The sequence below is a fragment of the Pteropus vampyrus genome, unplaced genomic scaffold (genome assembly GCF_000151845.1).
Source record: "Pteropus vampyrus isolate Shadow unplaced genomic scaffold, Pvam_2.0 Scaffold24, whole genome shotgun sequence".
Classification (NCBI taxonomy): Eukaryota; Metazoa; Chordata; class Mammalia; order Chiroptera; family Pteropodidae; genus Pteropus; species Pteropus vampyrus.
The window spans coordinates 11,113,154-11,140,222 of NW_011888805.1; the positions used below are offsets into that span (position 1 = coordinate 11,113,154).

Below are 27,069 nucleotides of genomic sequence, written 5' to 3' on the forward strand. Positions count from 1 at the left end.
TTAGACATAGCAGAAATTTCTTATCTCCAAAAATTCAAACCCCAGGAGGTGGTCAGTATCTTTATAATCTCAGAGCCCACTTGATTGCCCTCCTCAAAAGTGGGGATGTGTTAAAATTGTGAGTTTTAAACATATTGGGTTAAATTAGAGCTAGGTTTTAAATGTAAAGTTAAATTACACAAAGAAGAGAAAATGGTAAAGTGAAGCAATACAGTTATATAATTGCAACATCATACTCCGACCATGGCCTATGTAAACATGTTTTAGAAACCTTTGAAAAGTTAGACACACAGAGCTCGAAGGAATTTCAGAAATCATTTATTATGGCCTGTTTTACAGTGACATAATCTGTATGGTTTTATATGAATGAATGCATATATTTGTGGAAGGGAGGGGAGGGGAAAGAATGAACAGAAGCAAGCAGCTTTTTTTTCTGAGAAAATAGGTCTTTGGGGATATTTCTACAGATTTTTTTTCTATGGCTATTTTCACAGAACAAGAGGCGCTAAAAATAAAGTAGGGTGTTAATTTGACTCTTTGAAATCCAGTCACATGGCTTTTGTATAGAAAATTCCCTTTAGTCAACAGAAACAAGTATTTATAATTTCAGCTTAATGACTGGAAAAAATAAAGAAACAAATATTTAGGCAAAGCTTTTTGTTATTTTTTACTAGTTAAAAATTACTTTGTAAAAAAAGAAAAATAAATTACACTTAGCATGACATGGTACTTAGAAAATACAGTTTGGCAAAAAGAATAGGATGAATACCAAAATCTCACTGTTCTGTGTAACTGTTGCTTATATCGGCATAGCACGTATCACATGTGTTTCTATGCCATGCTCATTTCACTCAGAGCCTAAAGTGAAATCGTGATTGGCTAATATATATGTGGCAAATGCAAAAACAAAGAGAGCTAGAAAATGCCATTGAATAGTTAAACTCAGGTTTACTTTCATAGCAGCAAAAATCAGTGAAATGTTAAAAGGAAATTTTCGAAAAGCAAATAAAGCAAAGATCATGGAACATGTGTCGATTCATTCTTCCCTGACTCATTGACTAATGTTAAACCTTCCAAATTCAAATCTTTACGTCATTTTTATACCTTTAAAGTTTCTCTTGTTCTTTAAACTATCATTGAATATTTGAGAATAAAATAAATGTTCTGAGTGTTAGGAAAAGAAGTCCAAAATGTATACTGAAAATTAGTAGTCACCCCACAGAAATCTAAGTGTAGAAACAGCTACACTTCCATCTAAGAACAGTAGTTGGTGTTAAGGATTGTACATCTCTGAAAAGGTGATTATAAGCAGGTCTTCTGCCTCAATAATGTTCCCTGGTACTTAACCACCACCGAGGTCTGCAAGCACTGGTTATTATTGAGCTAGTTTTCATTTGGAGTGTGTGAATGAAGTAGTACATGAATGTAAAGATACAAAGACCTAAAGTTTTTTATATGTGCTATTTCAAATTCATGGTTGAGATATTCATTATATTATTTTATAAACATTTTTCTTCCAATATATTATGAGCAATTTTCCTTATAATAATTATATACTTGTATATAATTTTAGTGGCTGTATATCCTTTCATTAAATGAATATATCATAATTGATATAAATAACTATTATTAAATAATTCTGTTATATGTTTTTCAATATTTTAAAAAATACTTCAGTACATACCTGCCCTTATTCAATTTATTCCTTAGGAAAAAATATTTTAAGGTATAATGGATCAGTTAAACAGATTTAAAGCTTCACCTTCTAATTTACATTTTTTCTTACTAATTCTTTCTCAAATTATTAGTGAGGTTAAGTATATTTTTTTATTAGCCATGCAGATCTTTTATGAATTTTTTGTAATTGTCCTTTGCCCATTTTTCCGTTGGATTATTAATTTTTTAATTGATTTTATAGAGACTCTGTGTATTAAGTATATTAGACCCATTTATCATTAGTTTTTCATTTGCTTTTTTTGTGTGCAGCTTTTTTGAGGTATAATTGACATATAATGAACTACAAACTTTTGTGTATATTTAAAACTTATGCTCTGCTAAGCCTAGACATATTTATATACTCGTGACACCATCATCACCTCGATCAAGATAATGAATAACATATACGTCACCCCCAAAAGTTACTTTCTGATCTCTTCCTATCTACTCCTTCCACCAGGCTATCACTGCGAATTGGTTCACATTTTCTAGAATTGTATATAAGTAAAACAGTATATACCATTTACTATTTTTTGTCTGTCTTCTTTCACTCATAATTTGAGATTCATCTATGTTTTAAAATTTATCAATAGTTCATCCTTTTTATTTATGACTATTGTTTCATTGTATGGATATATCACAGTTTGTTTATCCTTTTACCTGTTGATGGGCATTTTGGGTTGTATCCAGTTTTTAACTATTACAAATAAAGCTTCGATAAATATTCACATGCAGTTCTTTGTTGGACATACACTTTTATTTCTCTTGAATAAACTGCTAAGGGTAGAAATTCTCGATCGTATTGCTGATGTATATTGAATTTCTTAAAAAACTGCCAGACTGTTTTCTAGAGTGGTCATGCCATTTAACATCCCCTCAGCAGTTTACAAATATTTCAGTATATCCATATTCTGGGTAAATTTGAAATGGACAGTCTTTTTAATTTTAGCCATTCTAACAGATATGCAGTCTTATTTCATTGTGGGTTTAATTTGCTTATCTTTAATGACTAATGATATTGAGAACCTTTTCATATGCTTATTTGCCATCTATATATCTTCTTCAGTGAATTGTCTGTTCAAATCTTTACCCATTTTTAAAATTGGTTTGTTTGTTTTGTGATTATTGATTTTTGAGAGTGAGGTTTTCAATATACAAGTGACACTGATTTGCAAATATTTCCACCAGTCTTGAGCTTGTCTTCTAATTGTCTTAACAGTTTTGAAGAGATGTTTGAAATTTTAATGAAGTCCAAAATTACCAGTTTTTTTCTTTTATGGATTTTGGTATTGTATCTAAGAAATCTTTGCCTAATCCAAGCTCACAGTAATGTTCTCCTTTGTTTTCTTTGAGAAGTTTTGTGGTTTTAGTTTTTACATTTAGATCTGTCATTCATTTCGAGTTACTTTTGTGAACATCACGTAAAGAAGAGGTTGGTTGATTTTCTCACATATGGATACCCAGTTGTTCCAGCACTGTTTGTTGAAAAGACTTCTTTCTCTCCTAGATTGCCTTTATACTTGGTCTGTACATGCTGGGCTCTCTATTCCATTTTCTCCATCTATTTGTTTATGCCAATAACAAGTTATCTTGATTACTGTAGCGTTATAATAAGACTTGCAGTCAGGTTGTATAAGTCCCCTTTGTTCTTTTCAAAATTGTTTTCGCTCTTCTGGGTCCTTCGCATTTTCATGTGGATTTTTAGAATTTGACAATCACTCCAAAGATAACCTGCTGGAATTTCAAGTGAGATTCCATTGAATACAGATGCTTTGGGGAGAATTGACATCTTAATATTGACTACTACAACCATGAACACAGTATTTCTCTTTATTTAGGTTCTTCAGTTTTTAAAATCCTTTGATAACTAATCTGATGAGTTATAAATCTGATTTTTAAAAACATTTACATTCCCATACTTATATTTCTATATGTAACTTCACAGAATCTCTGAAGGCTGTTTTGATTCCATGTTATGAATCTTTTTTAAATTGGTTTCTTTTCATGTCATGTTTTAGAAAAGCCTTCCATTTAAAATTATATAATTAAGGAAATACTTTTTAAAAATGGTTATTTTATATTTTTTCTCCTTTGTATATACAAACAGGCATTTAAAAATTTTCAAGTTTATTTATTTTAAATGATCAGATGAGATAGTGTATGTTGAAGCATTTTAAAAACCATGAGGTGCAGTACAGATGGTATTGTCGTCATCATCATCATCATCATCATCATCATCATCATCATCATCAAAAACATTCACCCTTTGAGTTATCTGTTCCACTCTGGAGAATTAAATCCAAAGAAAGAATTATTTAAGAAACAAATCAAATTATGAAAGTACTTAGTCACACATGATGTATAGGGAGAGAAAACAGAAAACATTGTAAATATGCATAAGTAAGTTATGGTACTTCATTAGATGGGATATTGTAAAGCTTTTAAAATGATAATTACATACTTGTAGAAATATGAAAAATGTTTGTAATTAAATTGAAAAAATGTTAAACTATATTTACACCATGGCATCTTATATAAAATGTACATATGTATAAAGATTAGGAGGGGTATAGAAGTATTGAAAAAAGTTGTTTTAAGGGGTGGCTCCATAGTATAGTGGTTAGCACATCTGCTTTACACGCAGAAGGTCTTGGGTTTGCTCCCCAGGTGGAGCCACGGACCATACCTTGGGTGCACCAGGCTCCCCGGGTGCACTAGGCCCCTGGTGCACACCGCAAGCGGTGCACGCCCCGCCTTCAGAGATCAGTTTTTAAGAGGAAATAGCAGCATCCATAGGTCAGGGGGCGGGGACTGGAATTAAAGATGAGGGGGGAGGGAAACAGTTGTTTTAGGGAGATGGGTATGTGAATAATTATTTTTACTGTTTTTGCGTTTTCTTTAATTCATTATGCCTTTTTTTTATTTTTCTATACACATATAATTTAAGTTTGGCTCCCATTTAAGTTGTTATGTTTACCAGACCAAGATATTTCATGACCTTTAAGGTTCACTTATAATCCTGCTTGCCATGAAATTATCTGTGAAATTATTGTATTTCCTTTATGGTTTTATAGTATTTAATATTTTCACATTTTGCCAGTCATATTGTCTTCTTATCACCCAGTATTTGAAATGTACAGTGCATTTACTTCTTTGTTTAATGCTGCAATTTCATGGCTTAATTATTTCATTATGCTTTTGCTGTGATGATTTGAACTAATTACAGATTCATTTTCCTAGTTGCCCAGCAGGAGGCTGAAATGTTCAAACGTTACAATGGAACGTTTCCATTCCCTGGAATACACCAAAGTGAAGATGCTTTGTGCACCTGCCCTAAACTGCCTCAACAAGGCTCTTTTCAGATTGATGACTATGTCCACACTGAAGATTCTTCAATGAAGATGCAGCAAGTGAAACAAAGACTCGATTCTGTCACAGTATGTGTAATTATTTTATGCAGTTGATAAGTTGGAATTTTTAAAACCATTTCTATCCTATTTTACATTGTCATGCCAATAAATATTAATTGAATGAAGTAAGTTAGTTCACTTAAAATTAGACTTTCTTGTACTTCTATAGTTCCTTTCTAGTACTTGTTCTAAAAGTAGTGTGGTATTCTGTTACTGATAAATGACTATAACATGTTTTTCAAAGGTAAGCAGTAAAATATATTGAGAAGCTTAAATATCCTTAAAAATATTTATGCTCTTTGACCATTATAGCATTTTAGTTAGAGTTAGCCTTAAGCACCTTGAAGACGGGGGCTGTGCAGGCTCGTTCCTTGTTGAGTTCTCACCTTTTGGCACAGTGGCTGGCACTTAATAAATGTCTCTTTCCCTCCTCCTTTGATAGGAATCTTGACCAGTTTTTTTGTGTATGTGACCATTTTTAAACCAAACATACTAGGAACTACGTCAACACACCTTTAGTTCTGACTATACTTTCTTTCTCTCTTTTTTTGTTTCTTTGAAAGTTAGAGAATTTAAGGTATACCACAGCACAGTTCACATTCAGGCTGTGGTTTAGATTTGGTTAGAATGTGGGGCAAATTTTTTTCTATTTCTCAGTATAAATTTTAGAATATATGATGATAAATTAATAAACTCATTTCGGCATTATAATTCTTTGTATTTTAACATTTGAAAATAATTGAATAATGCATGACATTTCATTTTGAAAGGAAGTATGAATAAATGGAGTTTTAAAAATAAGAAAAAATGTTTCTTTACATGGAAAAAAAAATGCCCCTTGTGTAAAATGTTGCATGGCAAAATTACTTTATCTACCGACTTAAGAGCAATTCATAGATGTATAAAAAAGTTTCCTACAATCTGCCAGTCTTTACACTTGTATAACTGGGCATCCTGGAATCACCTTTGTCTTGTAGCTTTTCTTTTATATCATCTTATATAGCTGTCATCCTCAGGCAAATGAAAGAATCTAAGAACAAAACAAAGTAGATATAAAGGAAAAATAAAATCAGAAAAATATTTTTTAAGATATGAAATCAAAGACAAGGAGGAAGTAAATTGATAATTTATGGAAAGAGGAAATCTTACTTTTCTTATAATCATGAAATTAGCATTAACCAAATCTTTTCTTTTAAAAATTATTTAGAGAATATGTTTCCTTTGGGATTGAGGTATATCAAGGCTGCCTTTGGAAATGAAAGATTTGTCTATTTGCTGTGGTTTTTGAAAAACCATATTTTTTCCTGTGTTAAGAGAATTCACTGAACTTTACTTTCAGAACGTATAGAGGATGTATAGGAATAAAAACAAAGTGCCATCTTTATTCCCATGGCAGTGTTATTCTTTTTATATTTTGCAAGGTTTAAGTTGACTAGATTCCCACTTTTTGTCATAACTCCTTTCCTCTTGTTTCCTTTAATAGCCCTAAATTCCTTTTTTTTTGTTAGCTGGTTACTTAGTCTATTAAGAACTGTATCACTCGTCTTCTATATAGAAGTCTAATAAAGAAGACTATTACTTTTGTATTATATTACAGGAGCTACTTTTTTTTTTGTAACCACAATAGGAATGGTTTTTTAAAAATAAAATATAGAGCAGTTTAGGGTGTGTGTGTCTGTGTGTGTCTGTGTGTGTCTGTGTGTATCTGTGTGTGTGTGTGTGTGTGTATGTATTGCATAAAAAATTCAGCAGGTATTTAATAGGTGTTTACTCAGTGAGTAAAGCATACAAAGAATACATTAATTCTCTTACCATTTAGTCGTAATATAAGTCATTTAACAGACTGTTTTATATTTGAAAGACTTGACCGTACATTGTTATAGCAGCACCTGAAAAGCATACTACAACCTAGGAAAGACCTCACAGGTAGACAGTATCTTGAGACATCGTGCAACTCATTCTAAGTTTTCAGATCGAGAAATTCGACCTTATTAGTGCATCCAGAATTTCTCAGAATTTGAGATACCTATTAGGAGTAATCAGCCTTACAAAAAGTTGACTTATAAACAAAAAAAATCTTAGAATGAAAGGTATACCTTTTCAACTACCCAAACACTCCCAATCACTCTCCTTTTCTAAAATTAACCTGAAACCCAGGTTATTGATTATAGCATTGATTGTTAAGCAGAGTCATAGGAATGGGGATTAGATATGTATAAAAATGTTGTGTGCCAGTTTTGAAAAAGGTTAATTTTCTTTACTCCACAGGAAATTTCACCTTATAATGATTGGTGACAACTAATATCTATTTAGGGATGAGTAAAACTGACATAATGAATTCTGGGTACTGTGCTAAGTGCTCTACATGTTTATTATATTTAATCCTCAAGCCATTCTATAATGTAAAGAACCTTCCATTTTACAGAAGATAACATTGAGGCTTACAAAGATAAAGCTGTATCGCCAACATCACACAGATGGTGCTCATTGGAGCTGAGATTCTGTCCAGGCACTGAGAGTCCCATGTTCACAGTCAGTTTTACTACCTCTCTTTAGTGATAGAATTACTAATATTCTTTAGACATAGTATCTGGCCCTTAGAAATTTCTGGATTAAAAAAATTGATGTTCCTCTTTTTCAGTTCTCTTTTTTCCTAAACTCCACATTAATCGTTGCCATTTTTCTCTGGTTCTATATTGGGCTGATAATATATTCTAGTTCACTTTAATTGGACTTGAGTATTTTTTTGTGTGTGTGTCCTTAGCAGTAGATTTTTAAGTCATTCATTATATATTGACTTTTACAAGTTTGTTTTTCAAAACCGATCTTTTTTTGGCCTTGTCCTATGAATTGTAGGCAGTTTCTTTCTGCAGCTCCTTCAGTATTGGTCATATACTTTACCATTCAGTGGTGTTGCTATTAGATTTTCAATGAAATAGATTATTAATATGGGAATTATATTTATGGGTATTGTTATTTACAGAGATAATTATATACGTCAATTAATTCAGAGTGTGTCTTTTAGACATGTTAGTGTTCTGGTACAGAATTTTATTATTTATGGTAGTTTATTGAGGAAACAAGTTTTTCTTGAGACAGGTACATGTGGGAACCCAAACAAAACAGAATCTTGTCTGTCCATGCCATTTGACAAGTTAAATTTACCAAGAACATGGCATTGAGTGTCTTTCTTTAATTTACACTTTTTTCAGCCCATTGGAAATATAGAATGACAACTACAGGATAATAGATTAAGAAACTCCTAAATATTGATTTTGGTTATTAAAATGTTAATATTTGTATTGAAAAGAGTTGCTATTTTATTAAAATAAAAATATTATTAATATTTCTTTTCTTATTGTATTTTTTAGGAGGTGATGCGAGCCTGTGCTGCAAAAGTAAGTAGTTTTTATTACCAAGAAGATAACTTTAAAACTAGAGTTTTCATTGCAATGCACCAAAGAATTAAAATGAACCATTCATAGTTTTTAATAGAACTTTTACAAAAGTTAAGTTGATATGTATTTTCCTTATTTGACCTTGAATATCTCAAGGAATTATAATATTGGGACCTGAGAATTTAGCAAGTGGGTTCATATTTTTGTAGATTTAAAAATACTAAGTGATTGGGATATACTTTCAGTAAAGGACCAGCAAGGTCATTTCATTCTCTGAGAAAAATATTACATGATACTTAGTAGGTAAGAGACACTTACTACATTTTCAGTGAGTGCATGCTGAGTAAATTGTATAATCCTCAAGTGCATACAAGCTGCACATAAATAACAATGACATATTGTGCTAATAATGCTTTTGATCATTTATACCAATGTTTCACACTTCTTTTCCCATTTAACTATATAACAGTCCTGAGAGACAGATTACATGTTGTTATTTCAGTTTTAGAAAGAAGAAAGCTGAGGCTTATTGAGGTTAAGTGATTTGCCCAAGACCCCCCAATTAGTCCAAGCACACTAGTGTACAAAAAGCTCTTGATTGTTAAACAATTTTAACTAAATTGTACCCGAGATGCTTTCAACACAGCAGCTTTCTTCTTTTTATAAGCAAGTTTATTTTGTGTACATTCTTTAACTCCATTGTCAAGAAAATAAATTTTAATTTAAAAGAGTTGGAATGGCACCACATGTCCATCCTTCTCTCTTCTTTTTTTCGGTTCACTCCTAAAATTCAATTGAATTATTAGACATCTATTCATTGATCAAATATAATTATATGTGTCACAAAGTAAAAGGGTGAGACATCCAGAAGGGAAATAATTAGAATGGTGTCGGTGTGTTCAAAGACTGCTTTATATAATGGCAGTGCGGTGGGAATATCTTTTTATTCAATAAACACCTGCCACTACTATGCGGCAGGCACTTGGAATACAGAAGTAAGTAGGCTACTGTCTCTTTCTACGTTGGGCATCTTATGGAGGAAACATGTCAGAAAACACTGGGTTTTCCCCACCACTGAGCTGTTGAGTATCAGTCAGGACCTATCACTTTTTTACCTAATTATCACAACTCAGCAGGATATGGAATGTAGACAAGGGGAAGGAAGATGGGGGGAAAAGAGAACACACTGTATTCTGACTTGGGCTGCAGATGTTCAGGAAACTTGTTCCTGATAGCAATGATGGGTGTAATGATTGTTGCTCCAAGATTATTAATCTTCCTAAGTATGCATAGAATATAAAACTGGAGTCAAAAAATAGTTTATTCTTTCACTAGCAATTCAGAACTATTTATTTTAACGAATATACTATATGCCCTTCTTTGTAATACTATCTGAATGTCCAAAATGTTCTGCACATATTTGCAAGGCTTTGTGGGGAATGTTTGCTGCTAATCTGGAAACTCCCTGAGGGTTGAGGATCATGTTATTTATCTTTGTATCCCTATTACTTGATGAAAGTAGAATAAATGGTTATTGAAAATATGATGATGTACTTGGAAATTAGTTGAGATCTGTAAAGATTAACTTTACTAGTGTCTAGTTTTTTTTAAAAAAATAAGTCTTACTGAGAAATAATTCACATACCATAATATTCACCCTTTTAAGATGTACAAGTCACTGATTTTTACTACATTCACAGAGTTGTGCAACCATCACTACTATCTGATTTTAGAACTTTATTATTCCTTCCAAAAAGAAACCCTATATACCTTAGCAGTCATTTTCTCTGTGTGTGTATGTGTGTGTGTGTATGTGTGTGTGTTTGTGTGTGTGTTTGTGTGCATGTTTGTCTGCGTGCGCATATATGCCTAGGATGTAACAATGAATGCAAAAATTTTATTATAGGGAAATGACAATAAAAAAGGAAATAAATCAGGTGATTTCATACAATAAGTGATGTGACGAAAATAAAATATGCCCTGCAACAGAGAAAGACTGGGAGGAGAGACTACTCAAAGGATGATCACAGAAGCCCCTCTAAGAGAAACACTTGATTAGGAACTAGTCCTGTCCTACAAAATCCTCATCTAGAAATAAAACTGGCGTGCTCAAGGAGCAGAGGGAAGACCACTATGCTTAAGTAGGATAACCTGGGAGGAGAGTATAGCTAAATATTTGAGGCTCTGGTCCAGGAGAGGGTATATCAGGGATGCCTAGAGACAAATATTTAAGAAAGAAAAGTGATAAACTGTCACATACTAGTGAAAGAATGAGTAAAATGAGGACAAAATTGATCATTATATTTGGCGAGATGATGTCCTTTGGTTACCTTGATAAATTCTATTTCAGTAAGTGGCAGAGACAAAAGCACAGCTGAAGTGGACTGAAGATAGAATAGGATCCAATAAGGCAGAGACTGTATAGTCCAGTTTTTTAAAGAAATTTTGACTGAGGAGAAAAGGAACAAGAGCTGGAGTGAATATTAGATGGACAATACTGAAGCCTAGTTATTTGCTGATGGGAATAATTCAGTGGTGATAGAGAAGTTAATAATGTACCCTGGAGGCGGTAATAGAAGACATGGGACATATTGGAGAAATGAGAGGGAAAGGTAAACTATGTTGGGAAAGTCTTAAAAGTTTTTTATACATAATGTGATACTTGAACTGAAGCTAGAAAAAGGGGGTGACATGCCCAGGAAGTTGGAGCCGGAGGTAGAGGGAGCCCATTCCAGGAAATGAGAACAAGAACAGCATGAGCTAAGTCAGAGAGACGTGGAACAACCTGGCATGTCTGGGGAGCTATATCTATGCAGTTTGCTGTAGCCAGAGAATAGGAAATGGAGCAATAAGGTTATCAAGCTAGGTAGTTGTTAAAATAGAGAAAGCTCTGTATGCCGTACTAAAAAGTATGGAATTTATCTGGTGAGACAGTTGATTGATAATAGGTTTTAAGCAGAAGTGTTACTCAATAAAATTAGCAGTTTAGAAAAATCCTGGTAGCATTATTAAAAAAAAAAAAAACCCTGAGAAATAGACAAGAGATAGGTAAACAAATCAGGAGACTATTACAGTTGTTTATAAGTAATAGGAAGGCCTGAACCAAAGCGCTAACTGTGGAGAAAGAGTAGGATCAGATGCCAGAGCATCTAATAGGCTTAGTGACTGACACTCTCTGGAGTGTGAGGAAGCAGTCTTGGATGATTCCCATCTTTCTGGCAGGGACAGCAAGGTGGATAGCGATAGCTTTCCTCGAGGAAGTAAATAGTGGAGAAAATGTTAGTTTAGTTCTAAACTTATTGATCAGAAAAGTTTTAGATTTCAGAAGTGTCAGCATAGAAGGCTGATGAAGCGGTGAAAACAAAAACTGCCCAAGCAGGGTAGCCTTGCGGTAATAAGGGGGAATAAGAGGGCCCAGTTGGTGTAGCAGACAACACTGATAAACGATGGCAGGATAACCAACAGAAAATGGTTTTCCAGTAGTGGGGGAACAGTGATCGACAGTGTTAGGTATCTCAGAGGCCTTGATGAATCTGCTAAATTTGATCATTTGAAGTACAGAGTGACAAACTTCAGATTTAGTGTTCTGATGGAGAAAAGCTTCATTTTAACTGGTCGAAATTAAATGGTTGAGGTATATGGATAGTAGTCCTGGGCTGTTTTTTCAGGAGTTTCACTTTAGTGAAGCTTAAGGAAATTATGGAATCATTGTGAGAATTTTCATTATTTGCTATTTGTTTTTGTATTAAAGTAGAAAAATCTCTGCTTATAGCTTGTAAGGAAACAGCCTGTAGAAAATTTGAAAGTAAAATTTGGAAGACCCTTAAGGACATCCCCAGAGGAACATATGGAGGGATTAAACTTGAATAAAAGGGCAACTCTTCCTCTGACACTAGAAGAAAAGAGGTGAGGGTAGCTTCAAGAGGTATATTCTTTTATAGGTTTGAAAAGGAGGATTTCAGAGGGTTGAGGGCCAAATTTTCCCCATAAAGTAAGGAAATATATTGAGTGGAGAAAGCCAAGATGCATTGAGGTAAATTGGCTTTCAGTGGGACATAACGTTGGGTAAATGGTTTGAACCAGCACTAAATCTTAATTTTGAGCATCACGCAGGGGAATCACATCAGTAATCTTTGAACCATCAATCCTAGGTATATATATCAAAGCTCAAAATATCTTGATTAAATATTACAAATAAAACTTTGTTACAGTTGATTCAAATTTGAGTTCTTGTTTTAGTTCATGTAGTTACGATAAACTATGGGAGATTTTCTGGCACCTTACCCTGTCGTAAAAATTTTGATCTTTAACAGCATCAGGATTTCTAAACCTAATTGCTGCACTTCACTGTCCCAGCTTATAAAGGAGGACCTAGACATCATGTTTTGAATTTCTCTTTATGACAACCATAGGCTACTCATTTCTTAGGTTTTACTAATGTAGAAATTACAGGAACGTAAGCCATTTTTAGAATTTATAATAGGAGAATATTAAGATACCCGATTTCATATACCTTGAATCTCGTTTTGGCTCAAGTTTTCTGTTTAACTTGTACTTTGATATTGGGATTTTAATTTTTATAACAGATGTATGATGTCAACAAAACATTTTCTGGGTATTTGGAGGTTTTTTGCCACCAGAACTGTCTTCAATTTAACATATTATCTGCATCGTTTGGATTTAGTGGAAAAAATAGACAGCCGTCTGGAGGGAGGGGGACGAATTTGTGAACATAAGTATATAGACAGTATCTTTTCGGTTGTAAGTTAAAATGAACTTGAAGTTTCTTTGCAGCTTGAAACTTTAAGAGTTCTACTTCAGGTAAATGTAGCAAGCATATAACCTAATTTAGTCAGCTAAAATAATTAGACTTGTAGGTGAAGGGGAACAAAGTTTTGCCATCCAAAATGTGCCTTTTGAGATATTGATTTAAGCTGGTTATTCAGAAACAAAGAAACTTAGAAAGAACTTTTGACCCTCCCCCTTCCTGCCTAAGAGATTCAGATAAAAAGGCAGGCTCCGCGAAGGGAATCTTGGTGCATTCGCCCTAGCATTAGTTAGGATGGCTCAAAGCGAGGGCCTGTTAGCTAGATTCTGCCCAGCATCCCCGGGTCCCATAGTTTCTGGATTGCCTAGCAGGAATTTGTTAGCCATGTATGTTATGACCTTTTTCAGCTACCTACGAGGCGCCTTTTTTTCCCCCTTTCCCTTCTCCTTTTCTCCTTTGTCAGCTGCTCCAATGCCTCTTTGGGTCTCAGTCTTATGGCACCCCCGAATGTGCATTTGTATAATAAACTTTGGACACTTTCTCTTTTTAATCTGCTTATTAGCCCAGCTAGAAGAGCTTAGAAGGTGGGAAGAATATTATTTTTTTTAGCCCCCACATAATATAAAAATGAGTGTTATATCTCTCCCAAAGGATTTAAAATTTAATTACTCACTAAGAGAGAAACTAATTGTTAGCTCATTTTAACTTTGTAACATGAAAATTTACCCCCTCATAGAGAATTAGTATTTGCATATTTTGCACAAAGCTGCTTATACCCTGAAAGAGCAGGCAAAAGCAGTTTTGTAAAATTAACTTGGTAGAAGTTCAAGTGAATTTTTTTTCTGTTTCTCTAAGATGAATTTCATTAAATTTTTATGCTTTTAGTTTTCCCCAATATGGAGGTAATAAACTGACTCTGGCAGACTGTGGTTTTTGCATGAAGCAAGCAGAAAAGTGTGTTGTGAAAAGAGGGTAGATTGATGTAGGGTAGACTATCTTAGTCAACTTTCTGTTGTTGTAAAATTATTAAGCAATTCTTTTCCACAGCATATATTTCAAAAATAGATATTGCTTCATTTTATTTAATGGTTATTATTATTTTTCTTCCTCTAAATGAAGTAGTGAATATATGTAGGCTAGCTTTGATAATATTTTGAGTTCTCATTTCAAATCACTATAATAATTAACAGTTATCTCAAACCTTATAAATTGAGTTATCTGCTTTATGTTGCCTCTCATCACTATATGAACATTTGATAGTCTCTAAAGAAATGTGTCAAAAAAGAACAATCATAAAAATGCTTTAGGAAGAACATTAATTGTACATTATAGCTGTTTGTTTTTAATAGCATTTTATTGAAAAAGTGACAAGTCTTTCATTTTGAGTGGGGACATTTAAAGATCCTATTCTTGCTTTCCTGGTGTTCTCTTTGGTTTTAGCCCAAGTAAATTTATGAAGAGGAAGACTGAAGAGAGGAGAGAAAGAGGGGGAGGGGTCAGGGGAAGGAAGGAGAGAGGGAGGGAGAGAGGGAGGGAGAGAGGGAGAGGGAGAGAGAGAGATTGTCCCCAGCATACACCTGTTCTTTTGCACCAGATTTCAAAATGCATTGTTTGAGATGTAGGATAAAAATTTTCAAGAACACAGAAGTAAAACTGAAAAAATGACTCTAAAAAGAGAAGTGGACTAAGTAGTTAAGCGATAAATATATCATTTTGTAGATAGTACTTCCATTTAAAAGCATAGTACTCTGAAAAATTTACTGCATCATCATACATTACATATTTCTAATTACTCTTACTTCTAATGATGTTAATAATAATAACTAATATTTATATAGCACTTTGTGTTTTCTCTTTGCTAACATACCCTATTTAATCTGTTTCTTGTTTGTTATTTAGTGCTTTATGGTTGGTATATGTGGATAGCACTCTCTGATAACAGTTCATCTTTATTGCTCCCACAGCACATTCCCATTGAGCATACATAGCATTTTTATTATTTTCATTTAAAGATAGAAAATGAAGCTCAAAAATGTTATATGGCTTCATTGTTACTTTATGATATTACTATAAATAGTCGACGTTAATTTTGGTCAGTGTTTAATAATGGCTCCTTATAGAGTTGTTAAGGCTGGGTGATTTGTTTAGCACTGAATAGGTATTTGATCCCATCTAACTACTTTGAAGAACATTTTTGTTATTTATAGAACATCATAACAGTTTAGGAACATTAAGACTATATTATTATATGGTCTTAATTGACTTTCACTAAATATGTAAAAGCTTTTTCCTCTTCAAGAGAAAAATTTAATCGAAGATATACCATTTACTATCACTGTTTACAAGGAAGAAGGCAAGCGTTTACAAACATAATGTAAATAAAAAGTCAGAGAAAGGGCATGTAACCACAACCTACTATCTAATACAGAACATCAAAAGAGAATTTTTAAATACTAATCCAGGGGAAGTTCTCTGTGCGATTTTGATTATTTAAAAAAGAGAGGGCAGCTACTTTCATACACAAATATTTATAAACTTTCATTTAACATTTTACTAATTCACAGATTATGTTCTTCACAGTAAATTAGAAATTCCTACTGTTTTGGATTTTTCAAAATTAGATCACATTTTATAATAGTTTTTGAAAGTGATGAAAAATAATAAATATATAATGAATGATTTATTATTGAGACTGGATCATTGCCGAAATTAATTCTGAGTTATAAGTCGAATTTACTAATGAACCCTGAATACTCTTTTGTGGACTATTCTTTATTTTTCAATAGCTGTAGTTATATTATTGTATTTATGCATTTCTGTGAGACCATTGTACTCAGACAATCATAGTAGTTTTTTGTATTATAGAAACATCATATTTATTTACAGAAATTTTTCTTGAACATTATTTTAATCTGTTTTTAAACAGTGTCTTAAGAATAAGGTTTTTTGATGCAGTGGAAACTGTTTCACTTGGCAAGTTAGGTTACAGCTGTGTTATCTATGTCACCATGATGTGTATAAACATGAATATTACAGGTGTTTTCTGTGCAGGCTCTTTAAAGGAAGTACCTGCTGTTTTACAAAATGCTAGAGAAATGTGGATATGAAACATTTAACTCTTTCTTAATTGAAAGGAGTCACTTTTTTTTTTTTTGCATTTCTTTGCATAACTTTTAAAACCATTCTGTTTTGTTATTAATAATGTCAACTTCATCATAAGCTAACTTGTTATTAGTAAGACAGATTTACTTTAATAGAATTATGCTTTTATTACCACTATATTCCTTTCTTGATAAAACCTATTATGTTTTGTAAACATAAAAAACTAAGCATGTAAATCATTACCTCTCCTTTTGACCTACCATGTGACATGGTGTGCTTTGTAAGCAAATATTTCTCATTCAATTTTTGCATCAGTGACCTAGGAAATTCACTCTAGTTTCTGATTTGGCTTTTCTATTACAGGTCAACAAAAATCTCTCATTTACTTCAACCCCATCCTCTTCACAACAGTCTAAGTTAAAACAGTCGAACGTGCTGGACACTCGTCAGATTCTGCGTCGGTTTGATTTCAGTCAGACCGGTGAGCCTCTTCCTTACTTTGACTATTCTTTCAAATGTTCAAATGCTATTTTTTTTTTCATGAATTTCATTTATTTCACTTCAGAAATACAGCTCATATCATCGTAATGGTCAATTTGGTCAGTTTTCACACTTGAATTATATTCCAGCATCCTTTTTTTCCTTTAAAAATTTACTAAAGATTTCAAAAGCAATTGTGAATTTGGTAATTTAATAGTAGATACTCTCAACCTCTGTTCTATTGAACAGATAATAATTGAAAAGTAGCAAAACATGTGAGTTTTAAACATGTTTACTATTAAAACTGATTCAGTTTCCCTTAGATATAGGAACCATAATTAATTTTATGTTATAATTCATTTCAAAGAATCCAAGGTAAAATGCATTTTGGCAGAAATAGGATCCAGCCTGCCTGTGATATCATGTTTCTTCAAAGTTAGCAAATTAATAAAATAGGCAAAGAAACTAGTTACAGAAATCTAAGTGAATCACTGAGTTGAAACTATATAATTGAAAATTTTTAGGCCAATGTTTTAAATTAATTTGAATAAGGTTTTGAAAGAACATCAAAGAACGAGCATTTAGGTGAGAATGTTACTTTGGAGATCGAAAGATGACTATTTCTATTCATTAGCTATATTTTTTAGACAGTATTTTTTTCTATCATTGAATTCTTTTACAAAGATAAGAACTGAGAATAACAAAACAATTATCTTTGAAATTTTCTGATTTGAAAGTATTTGGAGTTTACATATGCAAGGTATTTTAATACTGCTTTATAAGTTACATATTATGGTGAGAAACTACTTGGATCTGGAACTCTTATATTCACTCCTGACTGTGCCTTTTGTTCTCTTTATTACCTGTGAACCTTAGAATATTCATTTGGAAACTAGAAATGATGTTTATAAATTGTTGAAGCTCAAATCACATAGCACATATACTTTGTCAGCATAAGGTACTATACAAATATAACATATTTAAATACTAAACATGATGAGTATGTGTATGCTAGCTTTGAAAATACTGAATACTAACTTCAAATCACTATAATGATTAAGTTATCCCAAACTTTAGAAATTTAAATTTAATCTGCCAGCAGTTGGAGACATAGTGTTTATTGGTCATTCATATGTATAATGGAGAGCACACCAGGCCCTGTCTTTTTAGACTCTTATTCTCTGCACCCTAACTAGCTACTTGGTTTGCCTTCAGATCCTGTCATTTTATTGATGAGGAGGAAGGGAATCTGTCTCCACCAGTGGATCCCTATCATTTTTCTCCTGAGAGCTAAAATTCTTCTGGGAACAAATCTTTCATTTCATACTTTAGAATTAAAGGCATAGAACAGAAATATTTGGTTGAGTTAATATATTGATTAAAATTCATTCAAGTAGTATCTTAAGTTTGTCAGCCAACAAGGTCTAGATGATAGATATAAAATTCTTTCCTTTTCTGTAAAGGGAAAGATCAGAGAGGATAGATAGGAAGGTCTTTGAAATAGAAGAGGGATTACCACTGAGACAGATAACGAATAATGAGAAAGAATAAAGAGAAAGCTGGATGTGATAAAGACAAGCCTTAGAAACTTCACCATTGTATATGGGATTGGCTCCATTTACCTTCAGCTTTCCTTGGCCAGATATAGGTCTTGAGTCAGTGTATTTATAGCATGTGTGTGCCTCCATGTCCACTCTCTCAGAAGCATTACCATTAAGCTACATGATACACATGATAACACTGCTCTACTTGATTTTGTTTTAGTTCTTAATGTGCCTGACCTCATTTTAACGCATAATCTTTAAATTTTTTTTTAAACTTTATTGAGATGTCACAATATAGAAAACTTATAAAAGCAGAATACGTAGTCTGTTGCAAAATGACCAAATTACTCCCTTTTTTTCATTAAAAAGCCAGTCTTTGTGGAAAACATCCTGCTATAGGAAACAGGTGAACTTGTTTCTATACGTGACTCCATTGTTAAATGACAATAGAGTCTTGAACAGTTTCTTCAGGCCTCAGTTTTCTGATCCCCACAAGTACATAAGGGCTCTGGATTTGATGAGTTTCTGTCATACAAATTCTGAGGTTCTATTCAGTATTCAAACCAGTTTTAAAAGGGAATAGTTAAGTATTTTTGACTATACAAATAACCTGTTAGAATCAGAGATACAGAACTGCAAAAATAATAATGTAGATAGATTTTCAGTAAGATTTTTAAACATCCTATCTAAATAGTCAAGTGATGTCTGTAGATGTTTGGCTTTGTACAATATAAAGAAAGGCTGTTTACACAGAGCTAGTCAGTACGGGCCCATTAGCCATCTTGGTAGAGGCTTAAGAACAGGGTTGATTTGAGGGTGTGTATGTGTATATATGAGTTTATATGCTGGAAGGCTAGTCTCCAAGGTAGGTTTATTGTCTGTGGTCTGCTCTAACTTCTATGGACCTTATTCAGGGTGAGTTCTAGGTAATGGAGACTGCTAGTAAAGTATTTCTTCCTTCTTTGGTTTGTATTCTTCAGTTTCTAGAGTACTACCTTATTCATTCTGAAATCATTTTAAGTGGCTACATTGTTTAAGGCTCTCATCTAAGGATAGGGACTAAATATTGCAGTCTCAGTCCTCAGGGAGCTTACAGTCTGGTTGGAGAAACAGTGAGCATATAGCAAATCATTTCAAAGTGGGGTGGGATAAATTCTAAAATCACCGTATAAATAAAGCATCACTGGAATAAAGGTTTCTCAGACTTTCCATGACCAAACAGAATGCTTGATTCCCTGCCCCAAAGCCCTTCCCCCCATTTCCACTTCCCCTGCCACACACCAGGTCTTCCCAGTCCCAGCACTCTCTACCACATTTACCCAGCAGTTTAGCTAAAACTAGGAGCCGTTCCTGATTCTTCCTCTTCCCTCCACTTGCCCACTTCCCCTCTTGTCTCTTAGCTTATTCTCCCCACAGCAGTCAACATGATTCCTTGAAAAATAAATTAGATCATGCAACTGCCCTGCTTAAAACTTAAATGTCTTTCTATCACAATTAGAATGAGTTCCAGGGGCCTTACCCTGTCTTATAAAACCTTCAGTGACCTTGCCTTTGTCTTCTTCATAGGCCTCATCAGCAAGTGGGGCTTCAGGAAAGCCCACTGAGCCGAGAAGCAGGTAACCACACATACACACTTAGAAAAGAGCTTTGTATCGCTAGGGAGTGGTTTGAGTCTTAGTTAAAGGTAGATTGGGGTCAAATTGTGCCCTACCGAGTAATTCACGTTTTCTTTTCTAGGTAACAAGGTATGAGTGTGAAAGATGAAAAAAGGTGTTTTTTAAAAAAATACAGCTGGTGTCTGAATAAGGGGTGGGTTAGAAGAGAAAAAAAAATCTGGATATAACTTCTTTGAAATACTTATTTTAGACTGTTCCTTGGGCTGATATTCTAGGTTCTTAATTACAAAATAATAAATTAGTTAATCCTATTAAAGTTAAAACTATAAATCTTTCCTGAGTGATATATAAGAAAGAAAAGTGTATAACTTTGTCTATTATACTTCAGTAAAGCTGGGAGATAAAAAGAAAGAAAATTGTAATTTTAACATTTTAGATTAAATTGTAGGTTATAGCTCATAATGCCCCACCATGTAGTAAACATGTTATACTGCATCTCAAAACTGTTTCTATACTTCTGTAGCATAATGAGGGAAATCTCTAAAACAATAACAGGCAACTTGTATTTGTTAAAAAAATTATAAAATGCTTTTTATATATGTCCTCTGATTCCCAACAAAACACGCTGATAAGTAAGGTAAACGTTAAAATTGTAAGGAGTGAAATCTTCTTAGAGCTTCTAGGACCTTGGAACTTTTGGTATTCAGTCCCTTTAGAGTGAAACAGAAGCAAATAGGGCGACTTTTCAGAACTCATGTAGCTAGTGGCAGTTGTGTCTAAAGCAAGATCTCACTTCTAGCTTAGTACTCATCCTTACCACACCAAAATGCCTCTTCCTAGAGAAGAACACAAGTTCAGAATGTGAAGTGGGCTGTCTGCTCAAGAAGACCGTTCCTGGAGCCACACCTTTATTCTTGGCCCATGGTCCTCCCACTCCACCAAGAGGCCTCTCTGGTTGTAGGTGTTATCTTTTGTTACGAGCTCTAGAGGTCTGTGATATACTGCAAAGTAATAACCTGAACAGTACTATTCAGAATAGGCATAGTTGTTAAAACTGAGATATCAAGGAGATATTTTCTAAGGATTAATCAATTTATATTTTTCTTTGACCTTTGACCTTTAAATACAATTCTGTATTTGCCAAGCCTGTATTTTAAAGGCTTGGTTCCAGTGAAACTGTGGTAGTCTCCAGTCAATTCGAGAGGTTCTCTGCAGAGAAATTTTGTTCTGTGACAGCCCATCAGAATCCCAGATCCCACTCAACCATCTCAAGAGTCCTTATTATAGAAGTAAATTTTAAAATGTGGATTATTCAGTAAAAAATAAAATCAATCACTGTTGGGGGATCAGGGGGGTAACTGGAAGTGGTTATTCCATTGGCAGTATTATTTTTGTGTATTTATTTTTGAATGACAGCATGTTTCATTTTTATATACTTGATATATCTTTTCACAACATTGTGCAAAATTAAATTCAGTTCATATTCAATAGATGAGAAATGCAAAATGAAATGAATCATTCTAATAATATGACTTTATTAATGCAATCTTTATAACATCTTTTTTAATTGTAGACTTGGAGTTTGATGAGAGAGGCAGAGTATAACATGGTTTTTAAAGACAACCAATAGCTTGACTTCTCCATGTTTTCTTTGCATTCTCCATTAGACCATATAAACGTGTATTAAACTTGACAGCCAACCATTAAATCTAACTTTTTACCATATCCTAGAGGGCAAGGTATTTGATTTAAACAAATCATAACATCATTCAAATGACTTAAGTATTGGTTAGGAGATCTGTCAACTTAACTTTTGTGCTTCTGCATGTTGAATAATATTTGAAGAACCATATTTTTCTATTTATTCTCTATGACTTTCATAAGTATACAGTGTTCCCTTGGCCAGGAGTAAAAAATTAAAGTTTAACTCTTAAAATTAGGAGCTGTTTTTCCAGTTAAATTGTATTGTTTTCAAGATTTCCGTATTTCTTAAGGTTTAATATTTTTTATAGAGAAATACAGTTTTCAAATAGTATAACCGAAATGTAAAAGGAATCGGGGTTGTAATTTCACCAGAGATTCTGTGATATCTTTATGTAACCCATTGTAGAAGGTAGATTACATGTAAACTGGAAACAAGATAGTTCTTGTATTTCAAAAGAAGGAAAAAAACATTTTGGCAAAAATTAAGAATTAGAATAACTCAATAAACACAGGTGATAGTTAAAGGGGGTTTCCATTTTAAGGAAGGTAAAATGAGCTTCAAAGAACTTTCTCATCCCATCAGAATTGGCACAGTTTTCTGTTAGTATTACTTAATGAACTTTAAACTATTAATTGAAAAAGAATGTTTTATTGAATTCTGATTTCAAACCTTCAGAATTCCAGGATGTAAGTTTAGGTGGTGGGATGGGTTAAAGGAGTTAATTCACTGTCATAGAAAAGACAGTCTACAGAACTAACTGATTTTCTATAGACAAATGTACTTCATGGTACTAAAAAGAATAATGTTTTTATGGCACAATTTTTAAAAGCGGGAATTTGTTCAATCTCAGTTCGAGACATGTGCTTTATGGTGGCAAAGGCACTGAAGGCCTGAAGACTTGGGCCTGAGCCCTAGTCTGCCACTTCCCACCTAAAATGTGTTCTACTTTATATGAATTGTCTGCGTCATAGAATCATGAAGATCAGAAAAATATTTTTAATACTTTGAAATCCATAAGATCTTGTGAGACTTAAGAACACGAGATTTTATGGGAGAGTCTTTTGATTTTGTTTTTAAGTTTGAAATCATGCAATTTGCCATGTGGCCAAAGGAATGGAGAAGATCTTGTTTTAAAACATAATTTAATAAAATGTAGTAAGTGATTATTATAGAAAAAAAAAAGACATGTCAGAGAGGCAAATAATGGGTATAAAATTTTTAAAGTATGTCAAAAAAGACATTAAGATGAAGTAATATTAAGAGGAAGTTTTCAAAAAGGCATCTCAAACTTTAAATAATCCACTATGACCCACTTAACTTTTGGAACTTGGGCTTTCCACATAAATACCAGTCAACACAAAATCTGGAGGTGAGACTATTTTCATATTTGGGTTTTTCTGGACACTGAGCAAAAAACCTTGATTATGTGAATTCTTTCCCTTTAACACATGACTATTTTATATTCCCCTTACACAAAGACAGAAATTTCATTAGACTTTTTCTTTTTTTGGTGTCATGCATAATTGGATTCTTTAAAATGGATATTTGGTACATATCAAATATTATTCAACATGTAGGTTTAAGGTGCCACTTTAGTAGCAGTATCAGAATTATACTAAGAATTCTCCAGTGATCTGAGTTAATCCACTTATTAAAGATTAAAATTTATCCTCAGTTGTAATAAAAGCCCCTCTATATTCTGAATAATGTCATATGAATTAGTAAAGTGTTTCTCTTTTAATAAAGTATATTCTACATATTTATCATTCCCTAATTTAAAAATCGTTTTTATCAACTCTATTGAATATCAATATACTTAATGAATGGTTCTTCATGCAAAGGATAAGCATTTAGTATTAATTTCTCCATTGAAAGACTAAATTTCTCCTAATACTCTCTGACGGGAGAATATGAATTCAGATTTTTCTCCTATTTGAATATGCTGATTGGAATGAACTTAAATTTGCTGACCCATCTCCTAGCCATTTATTTTATAAGAAGCTATTTTATATGATAGTTACATGGTTAGTATATAGTTCCAACCTTAGAATTTTCAACCTTTTCCCCCCAATTTCTTAAAAATAGAAAGCTTATTTGAAGCTACTCTTTTTCAGTCACTTTTCTCCCTCTCTTCATCCTCTCTCCTCCCTCCCTCCCTCCCTCCCTCTCTCAGTCTCTCCCTCCCTCCCACTCCTTCCCCCTTTACCCTATGGGTGTGTGTATGTATATATTTAGTTTCAGAACCTACTAAATGTAGTTATTGAAGTATATTGTAGCATTTGCCCAGTGGATTAATTTTAAAAGGGAATCAATTATATTCATATTCAGTGGAAAATTAAAAGAAAACAACTGAATGCCATAAACTATAAGAAATTTAAAAAATCTTATTAATTTAATGAATATAAAAGCCACATAATTTAATCCTAACAAAGCCAAAATACATGCCCGATTATTGTATTTGTATTTTGTAGATATTCTGATGTTTACCTTTTCCATAGCTTTCCAATTGATGTATTAACAACTTCTTAATTTAGCTTTTTTTTATATTTTGAAGATTTAAAGAAGTTATTTGCATGTAGCATCTTTTTTAAAAAAGATCAAATGAAAAATTTTGAGAGGTCCGGCAAAACTTAACAGCTATTATAGTATATATGGCTCTGAAGTATGAAATCTAATCTCAGAAAAGATATTCGGCCTCAAACTTGTGTAGCAAGATACATAGGGTAACCACTTTGGGCATATATGTAACAGAAATGTAATCATTGCCATGAGTGAGCTTAAGTTTCCTGAAAGAAGCCTCTGTATTTTACTCTTCTGTCTCATTTCTGTTGAAAGCATTACCATTCTTTCAGGTAGAAACTGGACTCATCTTTGATGACTCTTCTCATTTCTTTTTTCTAAGTAATTGGTCTCAGAGTGTTCTCATTTTTTTATTCTAAATCTCATTTAATTCACCAATCATTCTTTTAATCTTTATTGTCCTATTTGTTCCTTTTCTCCAGTATCAAAATTTTGTGGATGTCATTATATTTTTCAAAGTAAAGTTCCTTTCTCTGAGTTGGCTTCCTCTGTGTTCAGTTTTTTCATCTGTATATAGGTCCTGTTTTATTCTTTCATGTCAACGTTTTCTTTTTCCTTGATTTCTAAGATCCTTGGCATCTGTCTATTTTTAAAAATGAAATGGGTACAAATACGGTGTTCCTCTTTTGTTGTGTAAATAGCTCTATAATTTCACTATTTCATTCACCTTACCAGAAGGTCTATTGAGAACTTTGTATATATAGCTAAGACATACTAACTGGCAGCTTATGTTTAGAGTAAACAGGCAACATAAATGAGTCAGGCTGTCAGACTAATTGTCAGAATGAGACTAAGTAGGAAAATAGTATCCACTCTAGAAGTCTTCACTCTTACCAAAAGCTTTGTTCAATATTATTTTTAGAGACAATTCTACTGTTTTAGATAAATGCCTAGAGCATCCATTTTATGTGAGATCTGCAGCGTGTTTGGCTTAAGTGTTTTTACATATGACCCTTTCCTGGGTTTTGTTTTATTTCACCTCCTACAATATATGCTGAATCGATTGTGTTCACAAGTTCTCTGAGTTTCATTGTCGGATAGATTCTGTATCTACTGCAGTCTACTATACTGTTTTCAGACTGTTTCTAATAACTTCATCTTCTATAAATTTGTTTCAATCTCTAATCTGTTTTTCTTTTTTTCAAGATACCAGTTACTTTTACATTACTAATTCAAATGGTCAATTCTTTGTCCTTTCTTACTAGACTTATTAGCAGCATTGACACATTTGATCACTTCTTAATATACTGGTTCCTAGGACACCACATTCTCAGTTTTCCTCTCATCTCATTAGCCACTACTCTTTCTTCTCCTTTGCAGATTCTTCCTCTTCTATGTCTTATTAGATTGTCCCACCGCAGTCTGATCCTTTTTTATTCCCTATATATGTTCACTTCCTTGGTGATCTCATGACTATAAATAAAACCCATTTGCTAGTGATTCTCAAATGTTTATCTTCAGCCTAGACTTCTTTTCTGAACTCTAGACCTGCATAGGCCTATATGGTAGCCTCTAACCCTACATAGTAATTGAACAAATGTGTCTAGCGTGACTTAGGAACTAAATTTTTAATCTTATTACACTTTAGATAGCCACACGTAGCTATCATATTGGATAGTTCAAACCTCCAAAATCTATGTAAATCTTTATTATCCGACACCAGACAAATTAGACATTACGACATAAAGAATAGATTACTAGTTTTTTCAATTGAATACAAATAATGCTTTTAAAATTAAAACTCAAAACTCTATATCTGAATATAATATCGAAGAATTCATGATATTTTATTATCATGATTGTGCAGATGTTATTAATAGACAATATTGATTAACTTGAATAGGGACTGTAGAAGTTTCTTATTTTTTTGCATTTAAATCAATACATGATATTGTGGTAGCACTTAGCCAAGAGATCAGAGACACCTAAATTTAGACCCAGGTTCTTAAACTGTGACCTGGAGCAAGTTATTTTATCTTAATGACTTGTCATTTGAAAATGGAGGATAGGAAAGTATTTATTGCAAGTCAGAGTTTTAAAGTACCTACTTATGTTTGACTTATAATGCAAAAAGGATTAGAGATCTATCTTTATGAGTATATTCTTTATGAGTATATTCAAAACTATTTTAATTATTGAACCCTTTTATTTTAAATTTACCCAACTTCCCTCTAAACTTGAGAAAGAGAAATCACTATGTTCTTAGAATTAAACTTAGTAAATGTCTTATGTTAATAGCCATATTCCTATAGTACGTATATAGTTTTTCAAAACTACTTTTAGGAACACTGATTAAACATTTCCATGATATAGTGGTTTTTGTAATACAATGGTAAGTAGAAGACTCTAAAAGTTTCAACTTCTTTATCAGAACATAATTTATATCATGGTAAAAGTGAATTTTTTATAACACTGCTTTGCCTCCAGAGTAAAATGAAATTGTCAGTATTCGATTCACTCAGAGGTGAGGATTAAAGGAAGAATTGCAACAACTTTATATGGCTGCAACAGGCAAGGTGAGAGAGCAGGTTATAAAATAGACCAATTATTTTTCACCAGACATACCTTTATTGTTTGTTTTTATGGTTCGAGAATAAGACTACATTTAGTAGTTTAATATCAACCATATGATACATTTTACTGTTTTTAAAATCTTGAACTAAAATTGACAATTTTTCACTTTTTAAGACAATTAGGCATACAAAATAACACAAGTATATTTCAAAATATGTAATTTTTTTTTTTTTTTT

General features: G+C 32.9%; 1 protein-coding gene across 5 annotated transcripts in view; it reads left to right on the forward strand.

The window, feature by feature from the left end:
* The window catches only part of AHI1 (Abelson helper integration site 1), a 169,235-nt gene that overhangs the window by 61,385 nt on the left and 80,781 nt on the right, over nucleotides 1–27,069 (forward strand). For all 5 annotated transcript variants that reach the window (XM_023528394.1, XM_023528392.1, XM_011356176.2 and 2 more), the window contains 3 exons: nucleotides 4,957–5,153; nucleotides 8,498–8,524; nucleotides 16,758–16,875. In XM_023528394.1, the coding sequence (XP_023384162.1) occupies nucleotides 4,957–5,153; nucleotides 8,498–8,524; nucleotides 16,758–16,875 (342 nt within the window). The remainder of the gene's footprint in view (nucleotides 1–4,956; nucleotides 5,154–8,497; nucleotides 8,525–16,757; nucleotides 16,876–27,069) is intronic.